The 18,832-nt window shown below is 29.3% G+C and overlaps 2 protein-coding genes across 2 annotated transcripts; both read right to left on the bottom strand.

The window, feature by feature from the left end:
- Positions 1 to 3,047: 3,047 nt before the first annotated feature.
- LOC114184347 (Werner Syndrome-like exonuclease) lies at positions 3,048 to 3,713 on the bottom strand. The gene has a single exon (XM_028071657.1). It carries the CDS (start codon positions 3,711 to 3,713, stop codon positions 3,048 to 3,050), a length of 666 nt encoding a protein of 221 aa, XP_027927458.1.
- A 3,325-nt stretch (positions 3,714 to 7,038) lies between these two features.
- Positions 7,039 to 7,669, bottom strand: LOC114184346 (Werner Syndrome-like exonuclease). Its single transcript, XM_028071656.1, has one exon. The coding sequence runs from the start codon at positions 7,648 to 7,650 to the stop codon at positions 7,039 to 7,041; it is 612 nt and encodes a 203-aa protein (XP_027927457.1). The 5' UTR covers positions 7,651 to 7,669.
- Positions 7,670 to 18,832: the final 11,163 nt, after the last annotated feature.

The raw sequence follows: 18,832 nt of genomic DNA, 5'->3' as shown, positions 1-18,832 counted from the left end.
ATCATTAAAAATGAATAGCGACCATAATTGCAAATCTGTTCATCTAATTTCATCTGTCTAATGAATCAACGGAAACGAACAGACCCTAAGTCTCAACTCATTCACAAACCTGTAGAGACTATTTTAAGATTAATCATTAATAAAAATAATTCAAAAAAATTATTATTCTTCGATAGTAAGTGGACAAGATATATGCAAAAAAAACTCTTGAAACCCGTAAATCGAAAAGTATCGAAAAATAAAACTGGGCAGAAGAAACACATTTCTAATTGTAATACAAATCCAAAACAACATAAAAATAACAGTAACACAAGTAGAATGAAAAAAACATATTAACTAGAGATGATGGTGAAAATATTGGTACACACGAATAACATGAGATTCAAGAAAAGGAGATTCAAGAAATGTAATATTCTAAAACCCTAAAAAATGACTCTTAAAAGAGAATAAAGTAGAGGCAAGAGAAATCATAGATAGACAAAAAAAAAGAAAATATAATACAGATTGATTATAAGACGATAAAGATATCGCTAATCATTCTCTTTGTCGTAAACAAAATTATAATTTACTAAAAAAAGTTTTAACTCATTAATTATCATCTTTAATACCAATAAAAATTATCAAAGAATAATAATTTAATTAAATTTTATTTTTAAACATAAACTTGTAATTAATTTAATAGAGTTATATTAGTAATAAAATATTTTTTTCGAACTTTTTTTTCTTAAACATAATTTTATAATTAATTTAATAGAGGTATATTAGTACTAAAACAAATTGAGGCCTTTTTTTTCTTAAACATAGTTTTATAATTAATTTAATACAGAAATATTAATAATAAATGTTTTTTGAGATCTTATTTTGTTGGAGGTCTAAAACAAATGTTTTACTTGTTTTATCTTTAAACCGGCCGGTCCTGTATCACTATCAAAGCTTAGTACATCGAAGTATTTTGCTTAATTATACATTATTCGCTTAAGCACTACATAAGTTTTACCATATAATTATCTTAAAAGGTAACGTAAAATAAAACATTCAGTTATATAAATTATAATTCACTATATATCTATATTATGTTATGTTTTTTCTTTATTTTACAGTTTTAATGCTTGATTTCTTTTTTAGGAAACTAAATTTAAAAAATAATGAAAGACTTGGAAGGATGAATAATCACATCAACTAAATCAATTGACAAAATAAGTAATAAAAGTAAATAAAGTTTACAATAAATGTGATACTACATTTATACTTTATATAGTGTTGATGACAACCATTGTCTATCTAGATCATGTTTTTCTTTGTAGATTCATCATCTGAAAATTATTACATTGGACGCAGTTCCATGAAAACAAATAAATCATGTTAGACATCTTCGAGAAAGAATTAAGAAAAGTCTATAATATTGGCTAAAATTTACTAATTGCAGTTATAAATAAATAGATTAACAAAAATTTACCAAAAAAAACACGAAAAGTAAAAATAAAAATAAAACAACTATATTTTCACTAATTTATAACTATAATGTAATACTATATTAAATTAATAAGATACTAACCCAACTGAATTAACTGGGATAGTTATAGAAGTTAAAAATCAGCTAGTAAGTTTGTTAGTTATTGAAACTGATAACAAAATTAGGAATTATAATATAAATAAATTTGATTATCACAAATCTTGAAAAAAAAAAATACAGGTAATTTACAAAGAATTAATATAATTAAGTTATTTACAAAATTAAGTTATAAATTAAGTTATTTATAATAAGTTTGTCATAAATAAGTTTGTAAATATGTTATCTACAAAGAATTTTGTAAGTATGTTATTTATGAAGAATTTGGTAAGTATGTTATCTAATCTTTATAAGTAAAACACTTACAAAATTTTTCGTAATTAATTCAAATATTTTTTCCACAATCTTTTTTCGTATGTAATTTCTGACATCGTCATTTTGTAAATAAAGTTCGTAGATAAAGTCTAACACTTCACCTATAAAATTATCAGATAATTCGTAAATAACATTAAATTATCTATAAAAATTACTCATTAATTTCAAATTATTAACGTAGATAATAATAATTTTTTTTATGTGATACACCTTTTATTTGATAAATGTTTTAATAACTTCATCTTTAAGCAAAATAGTCTCTTGTTCCTCAAATCCTAGAGCGTTGGTAATTAATGTCCAACATAAAATAACGAGGGAGTGAATGTCAAATAACTTTTCATTACTCGATGTTTCATCTCCATAATTTATTTATACAACATAATTCTCACAAAAATAATGTTTTATACTAGTATTCGGTACACAAAAGTATAGAAAATAGCAATAATTCATAATTCCATTTTAATCTTGTGTTGAAACTTCAAATTATAAAACAAATATAATTGCTTTCAAATCAAATATTAACTCTCATGCCAAACGTACTTACTTGTGTGCTTGGATATGTGCGGGGTGAAAAGGAAAAGAATGGCGAAAAAAATATTGATAGTATGATTCTATAGAGTGCGAAGTGAAAAATTTATAAATAAAAAATATTTATATCGTTATATAAAAGAGATTCTATAAAAATATTCGTCATTTAATTTTAATAAAAATAAAATTTAAATACATTAATATCTTTATACAAAAGAGATTTTGGGTGTTTTCCTTTGATTTTGAGAGAAAATGTGAAAATAAATTTATATAGATTTGAATAGATAGATAGACGTGGATAAAAACAAATAAACCATAAGCGTGCATATCAACAAGAGTAAACTGATAAAAGCGTAATAAATCCGTGGAATCAAACAGCAGAATTACGGTAATTGCAGTCCTCAGTTCAGAAATATACTCAAGTGTTAGAAACATAGAATCAAGTGTTCGGAATGCTAACATAATACGCAAAATAACAGAGAGAAATGACAGAAACCGCAGCTGGCAAAAGCAACAGTGAGAAATGACAGCGCATATGCTACTCACCTAGCAGATGTAGCCGTGAGAGATGGCAGAAACATGCAGAAATCACTGACCTAGCAAAGTAGCATTGAGAAACGAGAGCAGACAAGAACTACCAAATCACGGGTTCGTTCAACCGGCGTCCAATCTCATAGGAGAGAAAGGCATCAATGGCAGCGTACTGAACCTGTTCACCGGTGAGCCAACGATTATCCCAGAAACTCCTGGATATCCTCTGCGGCTTCTCAACATCCACGCCTAGAACATGGACGCACAAGGTCTTCAGCCCAGCCTGCCTCAGATGAGGGCAACGCCAAATCTTATCCGCCGCCAGAGAACGAAGGTCACACACGTTCGCCACGTGGAGGTCATAGTCTCGAAGAAGTTTCTCGGCGTCATCGCGTATCCCAACGCCGAAGAAGGTAACATTAGGGTTTTGGAGCAAGGAAGCCAGGGAGCGGGGTTCTGCATGTTGCGCCACGCAGAGTTGGAGGGTGGCTACGGGGTTCTGCATGTTGCGCCGGGTGTTGGGCCGCCACTCAACGTCCAGGCCCACCATGAGGCCCTGGCGACGGCCGGCGTTTCTGGAGAGCCACCTCTCGACTTGGGAGGGGTGGTGGGTGACAAGGGTGTGGATGTTGTGGTTTTCGAAAGTGACGTCGTATAGGTTGTAGGTGTTGTTGCGGAGGTTGTGATCCACCACGTTTGTAGTCGCCACGGGATTGGACCGGTTTCGCATCCAAATCGGCACGCCGTTTTCGTCTAACAACTCTATCATGGTTACTAAAATGCAGAGAATCACAGAAGGAGAGAGGGTTTTGATTTTGAAGTGTATGCGTGACCAAGAAAGAAGATGAACAGTCTTTCTATTTCTTCCAGCAGACTTGAATACTACGGTTTTATACATTTTCTTTCTTTCTTTTTTTTTAGGGTTGTATATATTTTTCGTTTCCGTTTTCAAGATTTGAACGTTACGTTTCAAAACATAGTCTTCCTAAATTACGGTAGAAGTTTTCATAATATATTAATATTCTTTTTCCTTTAGAAAACAAGACTTGTAAGAATTTGTTTTTAAATATATGGATTGATGAGAAAGCAAAATTTGGATAGAGATATCTAATAAATGAGGAGAATTTTAATATATGAATTAAAGAAATTAAATTCATATGAACATAATTAAGTATTATAAATATGATATATAATAAGTTATACAATTTCTTTAACTAAATAACGGTTATATATATAATTTAATTACATTTTATTTCAATAATATAAATAATATTTAATTATATTTAATGCTAATAATATGGATTAAAGATAAATATTATTATGTATGGATTTTGAAATTTTTTAAACTTGTTGATATTAAATATTTTAAAATATATTTTATATGTATTTTATATTTTGAAATATTAAGATTGTGTTTAGATCGAAGAGTAGAAAACAAGACGTGTAAAAGGAAAAGAAAAAAGAAAAAGAATGGAAAGTAAAGAAAAATAATAGAAAAATGGCGTGAACAATTAGATTGCTGTAGTATTTTTTAAAAATTATAACAATATTTATAAAATGGCTAAATTAATTTATATTGTTATAATATAATTTTGCTTAAATATTGAATTCTGATTTAATTATCAAACCGAGGCGTAAAAAGTAAAAAACTAAATGGAGCGATTTATAATAATGTTCATAGATTTATTAATAACCATTAAGTAATTTAATTTTAATCGAACATAAACATACAAAAATCATATAAACTACATATAGATTTATATAATAAAGGATATTCATGGAATATGCACTGATGCCTCCTAGAATTTATTAAGTATACACTATAAAAGACTAACATTTGATGTGAACAAATCATGATTATGAGTTATTGCGGTTCATGTTCTTACATATGTACATGTCACGTTCTTACATATGTACATGTCATAGTGTTTAAGAACCTCCTTTAACACTTTCTCACTATTTGATATATGAGTTTATGAGATTAAATATATTTTTCGTCTTTTAACTGGTATTGAAAATGAAATTGGTCTTTTTTTAAAATTTTAAACTAATTTAATCTTGTATCATTACAAATGCGTGGATTTAATTTTTTAAATCAAATTTTGTTAAGTTTATTTCATGTTTTAAATGTGTTTCATGATAATATTTGAGTTGTTCAGAATAACATTTGAGTTGTTTATTTGACATATTTTTGCTTCAATGTTAAATGACAAACACATTTGAAACACTTAATAAACTTAACAAAATTTGGTTAAAAAAACTAAATATTTAATACATCATTGAAACAAAGAGATCTATATTATAACATAAATGTCAATATCTAATACAAAACTCAAAGAGATCTATGGTATAATGATTCAGACATCATCCTAAATATATGAATTTAAATTCATATAAATTTCATTAATATCACTAAGCATTGTCTTAAAATATTACTCATTTCAAATAAAGTAAATATAAAAGTTAATATTCACTTTTGTATGTATAGAAACTAAATCATCAAAGAAGCAATGTTATTTCTGTTACAACATAAGTGTTAATACTTAATATACAACTCAAACATTGATTCACACATCATCCTAGATGTATAACTTTAAATTCATATTAAATTTATACAAATTTCATCAATATCAGTAAACATTATCATACAATTTAACTTATTCAAACAAAATCACAAATCAATTATTTATAAAAGTTGATATTCAATTTTGTATTTATAAAAACATTCATATGCAAACACTTCAAGGAACTAGAAGAAAAAAAATTTAGCATAAGTAAAAGTTTAACGTTTGAATGAAAATATCCTCAAATCATAGTTCAGTTGTAGTGTTATTTTTATTTGATCGAAAATAAAACCGCAATCATTGTTATTTTCAACTTTATTATTGTTAGAGAAAGAAAAAAAAATGAAAAAGAAGAGTGAAGTAGAAATAAATTCATATTTATTTAAGCAAGATATTTGCACTATTATTTTTATATATATGGTGTGCGTAGTTTGTAATTTGAATGTATATGATTTTGGAAGAGTATAAATTATTAAATTTGTGTTAAAAAATAATAACTTTAATGGAGTAGTTAAGATGTGTATAATTATTTTGGAATTTGGATGATCTATTAATTTTTATTTTGTTTTTGTGTTTTTTTAAGACTCAGAGGACAGCAAAACAAAATTCATGAAAAAAACTGAACTTGTTATTTGAGTGAATGAATAACTTATACTTCTTCTCCATTATTGTGTAAGGCAATTGTCTCTTTCAAAATACAATTAAAAATAAAATACACATAAAAATTGTGTCGTTGCCATAAATAAATGGAATATAGAGTTGGTAAACATCACATATCTAGAAACTCAAAGGGAAAATGACATTTTTTAACTACAAAAAAATACAAAACCCGGCAAAAACATAAAATAGAAAACAAAAGATAGATAACACTTAAATTGATTAAAAACTACACATAAAATTACACTTTCTTATATGAAAGCATAAAATGCATAACAAAACAAAACGGTGAATAAAAAATTGAGGTCCCAAAAATTGAAATACAGAAAGATTGATTTTTCTTATATGACTTCTTCATCCACATCCTCTATTTTTCCACTTTATGATATTCATCGAGTTTATGATCATTGGCCTTGAAAATCATTGGTAACTTTATCTTTACAAATTTGTAATAACAAAAGGTCCATCCACCAAAAACAACGTTTACCAGCTATGGGGCTTAGGTAAGAGTTAAACAAAATCACATGTTAGTAAACTTTGAATTCTTTCCTCAAGATCATATTTTCATTAAAACACTTGACTGGATTTTGATTCATAATGAACTTGCGAATCATTTCATCAATATAAAATCACCACAAATATAAATCATTCTAAACATAATGTAGCTTTACTTTTAGGTTTAGAAAACTATGATATAATACAAGTGAATTCATTGGAACTAAAAAGAGGCGATCCCTGACCATGGTGCTTTTTCAAAAACGAAATTATTTGACCATCCTGGAGTTTAATACATGGAAATTTATAAGTTGTCGTAATTCAAAGTTTGTTCAAATATAATTCAAAGCAAAATACCTAGAACGAGAAAGAAAAACCCTAGGAACTCAAACGTCGTCCAATCTCAAAGGAGACAAAAGCATCAATAGCAGCATACTGAACCTGTTCATCACTGAGCCACCCATTGTCCCACCTACTCTTAGTGATCTTCTTGGGCTTATCAACCTCCAGGCCCAACACCCTCAGGCCCAGCTTCTTGAGCCCAACTCTGTTCAACTCAGGGTCACCGAGCTTCTCAACAGCGAGGGAGCGAAGTTCGATGACGTTGGGTACGCGGAATGAGCGGTCTTCTAGAAGCTTCTGAACGTCGTCTTGGATCCCAACACCCACAAAGGTGTGGTTGGCGTCTTCGAGGAAGGAAACGAGTGAAAGAGGAATGAAGGGAGCGTGAAGTATTTGAAAGACAAGGCAGCGACGGCCCACGCAGAGTTGGAGGGTGGCCACTGGGTTGTTCATGTCTCGGCGGAAGTTGCGGCGCCACTCGATGTCCAGGCCGACAAGGAGAGTGCTTCGGCGGCGGTGGCGGTGGAGGATATCAGAGATCCAGGAGTGGACTTCGGAGGGGCTGCAGGTGAGGAGGGTGAGGATGGTGACGTTGTAGAGGTTGTGGTGTGAGATATTCAACGACGATGTGCGGTTTCGGTTTCCCATGCTTCTTGGCTAGTTCTATTGCACCACTGTTGTGGTGACCAAGAAGAGATGTTATATATAGAGAGAAAAGAAGTGAGTGACTTTTCATTTTCAAGTGAAGGGGGGAAGAGGGATGCTGATAAGCATGCGTGAATGCATGATGAAGACGATCAGCGCTCCTTTCCAATAGAGTTTACTTTAAGGATAAGAAATAGATCATATTTTTACCTTTTTTATCTATTATTTTATTCTAAAATATTATTAATATTTTACTGTTAAAAGTCTTGTTAGATAGTTGTTTTAAAAATATTACTAGTATGAGACCCGTGGATTTTTTTTTTTATAATTTAGATTATGAAAATTTATATAATTATTGTTATATTTAAATTAATTATTTATTTATATAATTATATTTTATTATATATATAAATATAATATTTAAGTAATATAATAAAAAATAATTAATTAATTATTATTTTTTTATAATGAATTAATTAAGAGTAAATAATATTATTTTTTTATGTTAAAGTATGTATGGGTTATTGTTAAGAAAAATATAAGTATATTGTATAATCTGGTCCTGTATAAAATAAATACACAATGAAATTAATGTTCAAATTTTTAAATAGAAACATATATCATATATAAACACATGTATATTATATGATAATGAAATACATATTCATGAATCGTTGTTAAAGTAAAATGTTGACATATTATGTAATATAGTCTCGTATAAAATAAATATAACATGAAATTGATATTAAAAATTTTAAATAGAAATATATGTAGATATAAAAACATGTATATTATATTAAAATGAAATGTTTATGCACGGGTCATCGTTAAGGTAAAATATAAACATATTGTGTAATATGGTCCTGTACAAAATAAATACAACATGACATTGATGCTAAAATATTTAAATAGAAACACATCTAGATACAAAACATGTATGCTATATTAGAATGAGATGTGTATATATAAATCGTTGTTAAAGTAAAATGTAGGCATATTGTGTGACATGGTCCCATAAAAAAAAATACAACATGAAAGTTAAAATTTTTACTTAGAAACACATGTAGATTTTTTTTTTTCTTATGAGCAAATAACTAGTTAACTAATATTGTAGAATACTTCTGGGGTGGTCTAACCATTCTACAAAAAATATGATACAATATTTAAATAATATAATAAAATTAAATAATTAATTATTATTATTTTTTATAATAAATTAATTAAGAGTAAATAATATTATTTTAATATTATTTTTTTATGTTAGAGTATATATGGGTTGTTGTTAAAGTAAAATATAGGTATATTGTATAATATGGTCCCGTATAAAATAAATACATCATGAAATTGATGTTCAAATTTTTAAATGGAAACTCATGCATATTATTTTAGAGTGAAATGTGTATGCACGAGTCGTTGTAAAAGTAAAATGTTAATGTGTAATATGGTCCCATATAAAATAAATATAATATGAAATTGATGTTAAACTTTTTAAATAGAAACATATATAGATAGAAAAAAATTGAACACAATGACTAACACATTGTCCATCTTGGATAAAGTATAAAATGACTAAAAATTTACGTATTTCGAGAGATGAAGGACTAAATTGGTCTAAAATAAATAAACTAATTATAAATTTTACTTAAAGTTAAGGGAAAAAAAACACATTTAATCCTAAAAGCTAATCAAATCTTACTCTTTCCGTAAACATTTTAATTTGCATTACTTTTTACTTCTTTCTAAATTCACTTATACAAATAAAAAAACTCAAAATATATTTTTTATATTTATTCAGAAAATCAAAGTTATATGGATGTGCGAATGTAATTTTTTTTCTTTACATGTATTCGTGGTAATTTACTCTATTTTATAAGTTTAAATTGTCATTTTACTGAAATTGAATTTTTTTTGACTGAGTTTAAACAAAAATAATTCACAATAAATTTCATTGAACAAAATATGGAATTTCAATCAATGAAATTGAAATTAAAATTTTCAACATGCTTCTCGATTAAGAAAAACTTTAATGAACAAATCCGTTCCGATCTCAAAAGGTGTAGCCGTTGATTGCATTAAAATTAACTTTAATTATAAGAAGAAAATCACCTTGTACTCCATCTTATCAATATATTTTGAATATAAAAAAAACGAAACTATATTAATAATGAGAGCGATGATTCAATTATTAGAAAAACGTTTGGTTGACACAGTTATCGAAAAGGAAAATATTTTCTAAATACTAAATTTTGATAACTTTTTGATATAATTTTAAGTTCCATTTTTTTAATAATTTTTTATTTTTTTATTTTCTTATATTTAATATTTCAAAATCATTTAAAATATATTTCCTTATATTATAAAAGAAAATTGTCGTAATTGAATTCAGGTAATAAACAGAATTATTAAACAGAATTTTTATGTTCCTTCTCGACTCTGCATGTTCTACCACTCACAGTGAAACTCTTCGATTCCCTCTCCTTAGAACAACTCTTTCATTATACCTTGTCTCTTCATAATTGATGGTAACATATTTTCAATATTAGGAAGCGAAAAGGCGATGGACACAGTTCAAAATAAATTTACCGTCTCTTTTGACCAACCCTTGGTCCAGTAATCATTCTCTTCGCTTGCTTTCTTTCTATGCATCTCTTTACAATCAATGAACATTACGAGTCTTTACGTTTCCAATATAACTATATCAAATGCCTAGAAAACCTCTTGTGTGAAAACAAAAGAAGAGATACTCAAGCATTTTACAACTAAAAGTTTAGCTACTTCTTTCTTTCTTTTTTCCGGTACAATGGCTGCCGATGGAACTGAGAAACGTATTACCTTGAAGCTTATGGTGCTCAAAGAAGAAAGGAAAGTTATCTTTGCCGAGGCAGGGAAGGACTTTGTGGATGTTCTGTTTAGCTTCTTAACATTGCCATTAGGAACCATTGCAAGACTCGTACGCAAGGAGTCTAAAGTCCAGCCACCTAAAGTTGCCTCACTCAACTCGCTCTATCAAAGTGTTGAGAATCTTGACGAAGCGTGTCTTCGCACCCATACGTGCAAAGGAATGCTACTGCGTCCGAGAAACTCAATGGAAGCTTATTGTGGGAGTATAAAGATAAACATTGACGACACAGAACCCGCAAAGTATTTTGTATGCAACAACTTGATCATCTGTGGACGTCAAAACCCAGTGTTGATTAGCACTTTCAAAAATAAAAGATGCAGATGTGGAACATTGCTAGAAAAACCAATTTCTTTTAAAACCTCTAATATCTTTGATGGTTTTGTTAAGGCTAATGCCAGTTTCATGATCACGGACGATCTGAAAGTTTTCCAACCTCATTTGATAAAATTGTTAATGTGCTAAAGGATAGTGGAATAAAAAATACGTCTTCAGTAAGCGAGATGACGGTGCATATAACTAAGAATCAGGTTTGTGTATATTCAGGTTGTTGAATTTTGCATTTCATATAATCTTAAAATATTGTTTATTCAATGACTGACTTCAGGCTGTGATTTTTGTATCGAATTTTACTATCTTTAGGTTGTGGATATATTGAAATGTTGTTTGTGCTCAAGGACAGTTTTGACAGATTTGTTCTTAGAAAAAATTTCCAGTGAGATATTACATACAAGCAAAAGAATCGCTCCTTCTTATTTGAAAGCAAATGACAGTGGTAAAATCACAGTGAAGATAATTCAGAGAAAATCAAGTGGGAAGATAATATTTGCGGAAGGAAAAGAAGATTTTGCAGACTTTCTTTGTAGTCTACTGACTATTCCTTTAGGAGGAGCGGTACATTTGATGGAAGGGTATTCTTGTGTTGGCAGTGTTGATGGATTGTATAAGAGTGTGGTTGATCTAGATGAAGATTATTTTACCACAAAGGAAGTAAAAAATAAGTTTGTTGATCCTGTGCTCGCCCCACAGTTTAAAATGGGTAAATTGATCCCTTTCATGTCGGACGATGTCCCCAAATGTTATTGTTACGTTGAGCTATACTTAGATGGAAGTCTAATAAGAATGTGCTATCTAACAATACATGAGAAGATATGCAACATTTACCCTAAAAGTTGTGTTGCTGGGGAGTTTGTGGACCCCTTATCCGATACAAGTGACGGTGGTACAACATATATTAAAGGACCGACAACGTATATGGCAACAGATGATTTGGTCGTGACGCCGTCGTCCTCCATTTCTGTCATGTCTTTGCTGAACAGTATGAATATTCCTGTTGATGACTTAAAGGAGAAAGTGATTAGAATTGGCATGGAGGAGGTAAGAGCAGTATGATAAAAGGAGTATGCTTTTCATCTGATCCGTCAAATGCTACTCCACTTTTTTAATTTTATTTTTTGGCATATAATATTTTTTTAATTTGTTTTTTTGTAAATAATGCATCCTTAAATTTGATATGTTGTCTGACATAGTCGTTAAATTATGTTTTGATATATTTGTTTTGTATAAACTTTTGGTGTTGTTGCAGGGTGTGCGCATACTACAAGCCTCTTTGATCTCTACGTCAGCCCTAACATTAGGTCTCAGCCACATGTTAACCAAAGTGAAGGAAGAGAAGTGAGTTATGGATATTCTCCAGAGCACACATATTGTGTGAGATAAAGCAGGAATGAACTATATTTACTTGTAGTCCTTTAATTTACTGTGCTTTTTGTTCATTTTCCGAGTTCTATTTCTACATTTTAAATTGTTCTGTTGTCATACAATGATTTCGCTTTTGGAGCAATTTCAGTGCTTTATGATTTGATCTATTTTTAAGTAGTAGACTTCTGATCTTTTATTGATTTTTGGTATTCTCCACCAATGTAATTATCTAAATACTCTTATTGTTATCTTTTTTGTCTGATATGCAAGAAGTATTATTTGCTAGCACCTTGTATATAATTTGATTGAGATGAAATGTTGTAGTGATTTTTGTATATCTTTAATATTTCAAAAGATTTACTTAATTTATAATTAGGTAGACCTTCCAAGTCAGATACGCATGGACGCAAATTAAATATTACTAGATCACCACAAAGAAGTAATAGTTTAATTATACTATTTTTTTGGGTGTTAAACGCAATTCAACAAAACTCATTATCGAATAATTAGATCGAGTGAGTTGAGTCAAAATTTGAAAAAAAAAAATCTCCTTTTTGTTAGAAAGTGATATGGTGATGTTTAGGGTATCCGCATACAGGCGTCGATGAGCTCTAGATCAGCCCTAACATTAGGTCTCAGCCATTTAATCAAAGTAAAGGAGGACAACTGAATTATCAATAGCAGTCTCCAGATCTCACGATACTTCTTCTATTTTGTATTTTATTTTATTTTATTTTCCGCAATTCTATTTCTGAATTTGAAAATATTCTGTTGTCGTACAATGATTTTGCAGTTTGGCAGTAATTTCGGTGCTTTATTATTTGATCATTCTGTTTTAGTTGGATGATCTTGATCATACACACGAGGATGTCTTGCACCGTGAAAATAGTCGATTTAGATAGAATGATGTCAGATTTTTGTTATTTATTTAATGTTTCGAAAATTAATTTTATTATTCTATTAATTTTGGTAAATATTTAAAAATCAATTTAGTGATCCGGAAGACAAATTTCATATTTAATTCGTTGTGTTGATTTAGTAGATTAAAATTTGTGCACATATGAAACTGACTTGGTTTAATTTACTTTTAAATCCTTTCATCAATTTGTAGTGTTGTCGGTGAAAGGATTAAATCGAGTGTTTGGAGTGTATTATTATAGTTTCCGCTGGATGGGATTTGTAGGATTTGAGTGGCTTTTACAAAAGATTTGTGTTGTTTTTTGTTAATATTAAGAGCACTTGTGATTGCGAGCGGTGTGTAATTAGGTGGGAATACAAGCTTAGTGATGGAAATGAAGTAAATTTATGGTTTGAGAAGGGGTAGTATGAGTTTCATTTGATGAATGTCCATTTGTTTCTTTCAATGATTTTATTGAGTTGTTGTGCATGTTATTTTTAAAAGCTTTTTGTTGGCAATATCAAAACTACTTTTCATTATGTGTTTATTCTCTCTTCTTCTATTCTGTCCGTCTTGTTAGCATCTTCAAGGAGTTGCATCCTTTCTACACCTTCTCTCTTCTATTTTTCTCTTTTTTTCCTTAACTTTGTTCGGTCCTTCTAACTTTTTTATCTTTTCAAGCGTCTAGAGTGTGGTGTCGGTGTACCCTTGACGTTTGGTATCGAGTTACGGAAAGATAATTTAATATTTTGGACCCTTTCTTTCAAATTTTCCTTTTCCGACAATTTGGTTCCAAGCTTTCGTGACCTTAGAAGTCTTGATTCAGTCCATAAGTAATGTGTTATTGATTAACGTAATTTACACACTCTTTGATTTCCGTGAATGGTACTTTTGAAAATATTGGCAGTGACATCACTTCAATTCTTTTTTTAAGTGATACTTGACAAAAGTTATACTTCTAATTTGAAATGAAGATAATTATCGTGCACCTTCATTAATTGTTGCACTGCTTCGTAAATTTAATTCAGTGTTTCAGTAGTAAATGAAATTACGTAAATGGATTATGATATTATAAGTACTCTATTACTAATATATATTAATTTTTCTGACAAAAAAATTGAACAAATGCGTCAAAATTCTGAAAGCTATTAATTGCATTTAAAATCAAATTTTAATTCTAAGAAGAAATGTAAAGAGACTATACAGAACACTCTTTATACGAGAGCCTAAAATATTGTTTTAAGGGACGATGAGTATTCTAAACGATGAGAATTTAGTAATATTTTAATAATAAAAGCTTAAATATAAATAGAAATTTTGTAAAAGAATTTTATTATCTAAAATTTATCTATCTTTCTAGAAAAAGATTGTAAGAATTCTCTCTCTTCTTTCTACGGTTCATTTGTTTGACGATCAAAGATTATTGAAGTGATCCCTGCATAACGCTCTCTAATTCTACCTAATCAATTTTCTCCACAGAGTAAGTTGATTTTCTGTTCTTCTTTTCTGTGAAATGTTTTTAGGTTTGCATGTGATCCATTATAGGACGCTTGTGGTTTCTAAGTCTTCTTTTGGATTTTCTGTTGGTTCTAATGATGTCCCCTAATCATGTCAATTTGATTTGTAGGTTGAGTGGTACGTTCTTAAGCGGAAAAAAAGGGATTTTTCTGTTTTAAGAGGTTGAAACTTGATAAACAAGGTAAGGAAAGCTAATAATTGATTAATTTGATGATTTTATTTTGTATAATTGTGGTATAATTAGAATTGATAGCCTGAATTTTGTGATTTGGTGAATTGATTAATGTTTTGAATGAATTGAGATGTGAATGCATTGTTTGAATTTGGGGTAAATTGAGAAAAATGGATTCTTGAGTCATAACTCTAATTAGTATTACCTTCCTTGGTTTAAAACTATTTTTGAACCAAAAATCCATATAGAAGTGACATGTAGAGTCATGAAAACAGATAACGGATTTCTCAAGAAAAACCAAAACATGTGCTGCTTTCTGGTGTGGCGCTAAGCGTCAAAATCAGCGCTGAGTGCTGAAAACATGCGAGATGATTGGCACTAAGTGTTTGCTGAGCGGTGCCCGAGCACTAGGACCTCTACAGGTCTCGAAGTGATTTTAGGTGCGAACGCTAAGTGGTGAATTGGCGCTAAGTGTGACGCCCTGACTATTATACTAAATAATTATTATTTTATAAAAAGATACAAAATTAATTTTTTTTTACCATAAGATTTTCCTTGAGAGAACATTAATAATAACATAACTTCATATTCATATATATAGTTTACATCTTTATAATTGTTCAAGAAATATTACAAAAATATATATTTGTAAAATATTAAGAGTCCTACATCAGAATAGAAGATTTATCTATATTTTTAATATCTCCTAAAGATATTAATAGAAATTATCCATGAGTCAATCTTCAGAAGATCCACCAATAATATCCCGAACAACTCTCATTGAGCAGGTTCCTCTTCTGCTCATGCAACAGGTACATATGAAAGAAAAATATGAAAGGAGTGAGGTCTTTATAAGCCTTAAATATTAATCTTAATAAACTCAGCAAACAATACAAACACCAGGGGCTTAGATTTGGACCTAACACCACAAAACTTGATCTTGTTTTACCATACATATGGATCCATATTCCACTTCTGATGATCCAATCTGAACATCAAAAGTTATTTTGGGAAGTGATTAGGTAGTTGAGTATTTCTCATAAAACATTGGTACAATCATAATTATTTCTTTCTCGAGAATATTAGCCATTCATTGGCTCACAAAAGAGATATATACTCACTACCTAACATTGGCGATGCCGAGCAGGTATCGGGTAGTCCCAAGTTTGGCCTATGAATATCCTAGTCCAATGCGTTATTCTGAACTATCCAGATATTCACCTACTTGGTAAAACTTCCTTAGACCCCACCATGGTCCATGCCTTTCATCCCACAGTGTACCAAACTGTGACTTCCCAAATACAAACACTTTGACACTGGTTTAATCTCAACTTATTGAAACCAGACTTAACTCTTACTTAACTGGCATACTCTTGGATATTTTAAAGGTCATAAAATGTGATGACTATCAATTCATGTCATTGTATAAACTATACACAAAGAATATAAAATAACGATAAAATGTACATGCAATTTTCTTCTATTCAAGCTCACTGAATAAAATAATATTTACTTTCACTTCACATTTATTTTATTTTTAATTATAAAATAATGATAAAATAAGAATCAAAGCAAGAACTTTAAATAAATAATTAGATAAGGATTATAACATTATAAATAAATATAATAACAAAAATATAAATTAAACGAGACCAGTGCGTAACTGGAAATATATTAATTGAAATAAATATACAGGTACAATGCATAATTGGATATAAATAAAATAAAATAAATAAATAGGACCAGTGCGTAACTAGAGACAAATAAAATAAAATAAATAAATAAATAGGACTAGTGCGTAACTGGAGATAAATAAAACAAAATAAATAGGACCAATGCATAACTGGAGATAAATAAAATAAAATAAATAAATACGATCTATGCGTAATTAGAGATAAATAAAATAAAATAAATATTTAGGACCAGTGCGTAACTAGAAATAAAATAAAATAAAATAAAATAAATAGGACCAGTGCGTAACTGGAAATAAATAAAATAAAATAAATAAAAAGGACTATTGCGTAACTGGAGATAAATAAAATAAAATAAATGAGACCAGTGCGTAAATTGAGATAAATAAAATAAAATAAATAAATAGGACCCGTGCGTAACTGGAAATAAATAAAATAAAATAAAATAAATAAATAGGACCCGTGCGTAACTGAAAATAAATGAAATAAAATAAAATAAATAAATAGGATCAATACATATTTGAAGATTAAATAAAATAAATAAACAGGATCAGTGTATAATTAGAGATTAAATAAAATAAATATAAGAGGATAATAAATGAAAATAAGTTAAATGAAAGTAAATAGAATAATATATGAGTCAAAATAAATAAAATATTTTTTTATCTTTTCTTTTTTTTTTCTTTTCTTCTTATCTTTTCTTCTTATCTTCTTATCTCTTCTTCTTCTTTCTTTTTTATATTTTTTTTTCACACACCTATTTAATAAAATTTAAATTAATATTTTTTTACCTAATATTTTTTTTAATATATATATATATATATATTATTAGTTTTGTTTTCTTCTTATTGTTATTCTTAATAAGTAAAAACTACATCATGATAAAATAAATTTTTAATGTTTAAACTACATCATAATAAAATACGAAACATTAGTAAAAATAGAAGTTTTTCTAAGTGTTTTATTTAAAATAAATAATACAATTTATTAAAAATAGGGATGTTACATTTCTCCCATCCTTTTAGGAATTTCGTCCCCGAAATTCACATGGTTGTAAAAAGATGAGGATACATCTCTCTCATATTACTTTCTAATTCCCAAGTTGCATCACCTTCATCTTGTTGATTCCACAATACCTTTACCAAAGGTATGTCCTTTCCCCGAAGTTGTTTAATCCTTCGATCTCCAATCCTTACAGGAAGCACATCATAGGTAAGGTGTTCTCATATTTGTACTATATCAGGTTCTATCACATGAAAAGGGTCATGAATATATTTACGAAGTTGAGACACATGAAAAACATTGTGAAGTTTTGAAAGGTTTGGAGGTAAAGCAATTTGGTATGTGACAGAACCAATTCTTTTAAGGATTTGATAAGGACCTATGAATTTGGGTGTAAGTTTTCTAGATTTGAGAGCTCTACCAACCCCAGTTACAAGTGTAACTTTCAAGAAAACATGATCTCCTTCTTCAAACTCAAGGGGTTTCCTTCGTTTTTCATAGTAACTTTTCTGCCTATCTTAAGAAGTTTTCATCTTTTCTCTGATCATTTTAATCTTATCAGTTGCTTGTTGAATCACCTTTGGACCCAAAACTAAGGAATTTCCATTCTCATACCAACACAACGGGGTTCTACATCTTCTCCCATATAGAGCCTCATATGGAGCCATTCCTATGCTTGAGTGGATACTGTTGTTATAAGTGAACTCTATAAGTGGTAGAAATTTCTCCCAACTTTCAGTTTGTTCTAAAACACAGGCTCTCAACAAGTCTTCTAAAGATTGAATAGTCATTTCCGACTGTCCATCAGTTTGAGGGTGATAAGCTGAATTGAGCCTAACTTTCGTTCCCAAGGCTTTTTGTAAGCTATCCCAAAATCTAGATGTGAAACGAAGGTCTCTATCAGAAATTATACTAGAAGGTACTCCATGCAGCTTGATAATTTCTTTTATGTACAAATGAGCTAACTTTTCTAAGGAAAATCTAATGTTAATAGGTAGAAAGTGAGCAAATTTTGTTAATCTATCTACAATGACCCAAATTGCATCATGACCAGACACAGTCTTTGGTAAACCTGTCACAAAATCCATGGATATGCTTTCCCATTTCCATTTTGGAACATCTAAGGATTGTAGTTCCCCATAAGGCTTTCTATGTTCAACTTTTGTTTTCTGACAACTAAACAACGTGCAACGAACTCCACCACTGCTTTCTTCATCCCAGACCACCAAAACATTTTCTTCAAGTCTTGATACATCTTTGTAGCACCCGGATGAATACTTAAGCTACTCTTATGAGCTTCCTCC

This window comes from Vigna unguiculata, chromosome 5, assembly GCF_004118075.2.
Source record: "Vigna unguiculata cultivar IT97K-499-35 chromosome 5, ASM411807v1, whole genome shotgun sequence".
Classification (NCBI taxonomy): domain Eukaryota; kingdom Viridiplantae; phylum Streptophyta; class Magnoliopsida; order Fabales; family Fabaceae; genus Vigna; species Vigna unguiculata.
Note: the sequence above shows the minus strand (reverse complement) of the source record. Positions and strands in the feature narration are given on the sequence as shown.

Excerpts from the sequence above, each read along its gene's own strand:
- LOC114184347 (XM_028071657.1), bottom strand. The coding sequence starts at position 3,713 with ATGATAGAGTTGTTAGACGAAAACGGCGTGCCGATTTGGATGCGAAAC.
- LOC114184346 (XM_028071656.1), bottom strand. The coding sequence starts at position 7,650 with ATGGGAAACCGAAACCGCACATCGTCGTTGAATATCTCACACCACAAC.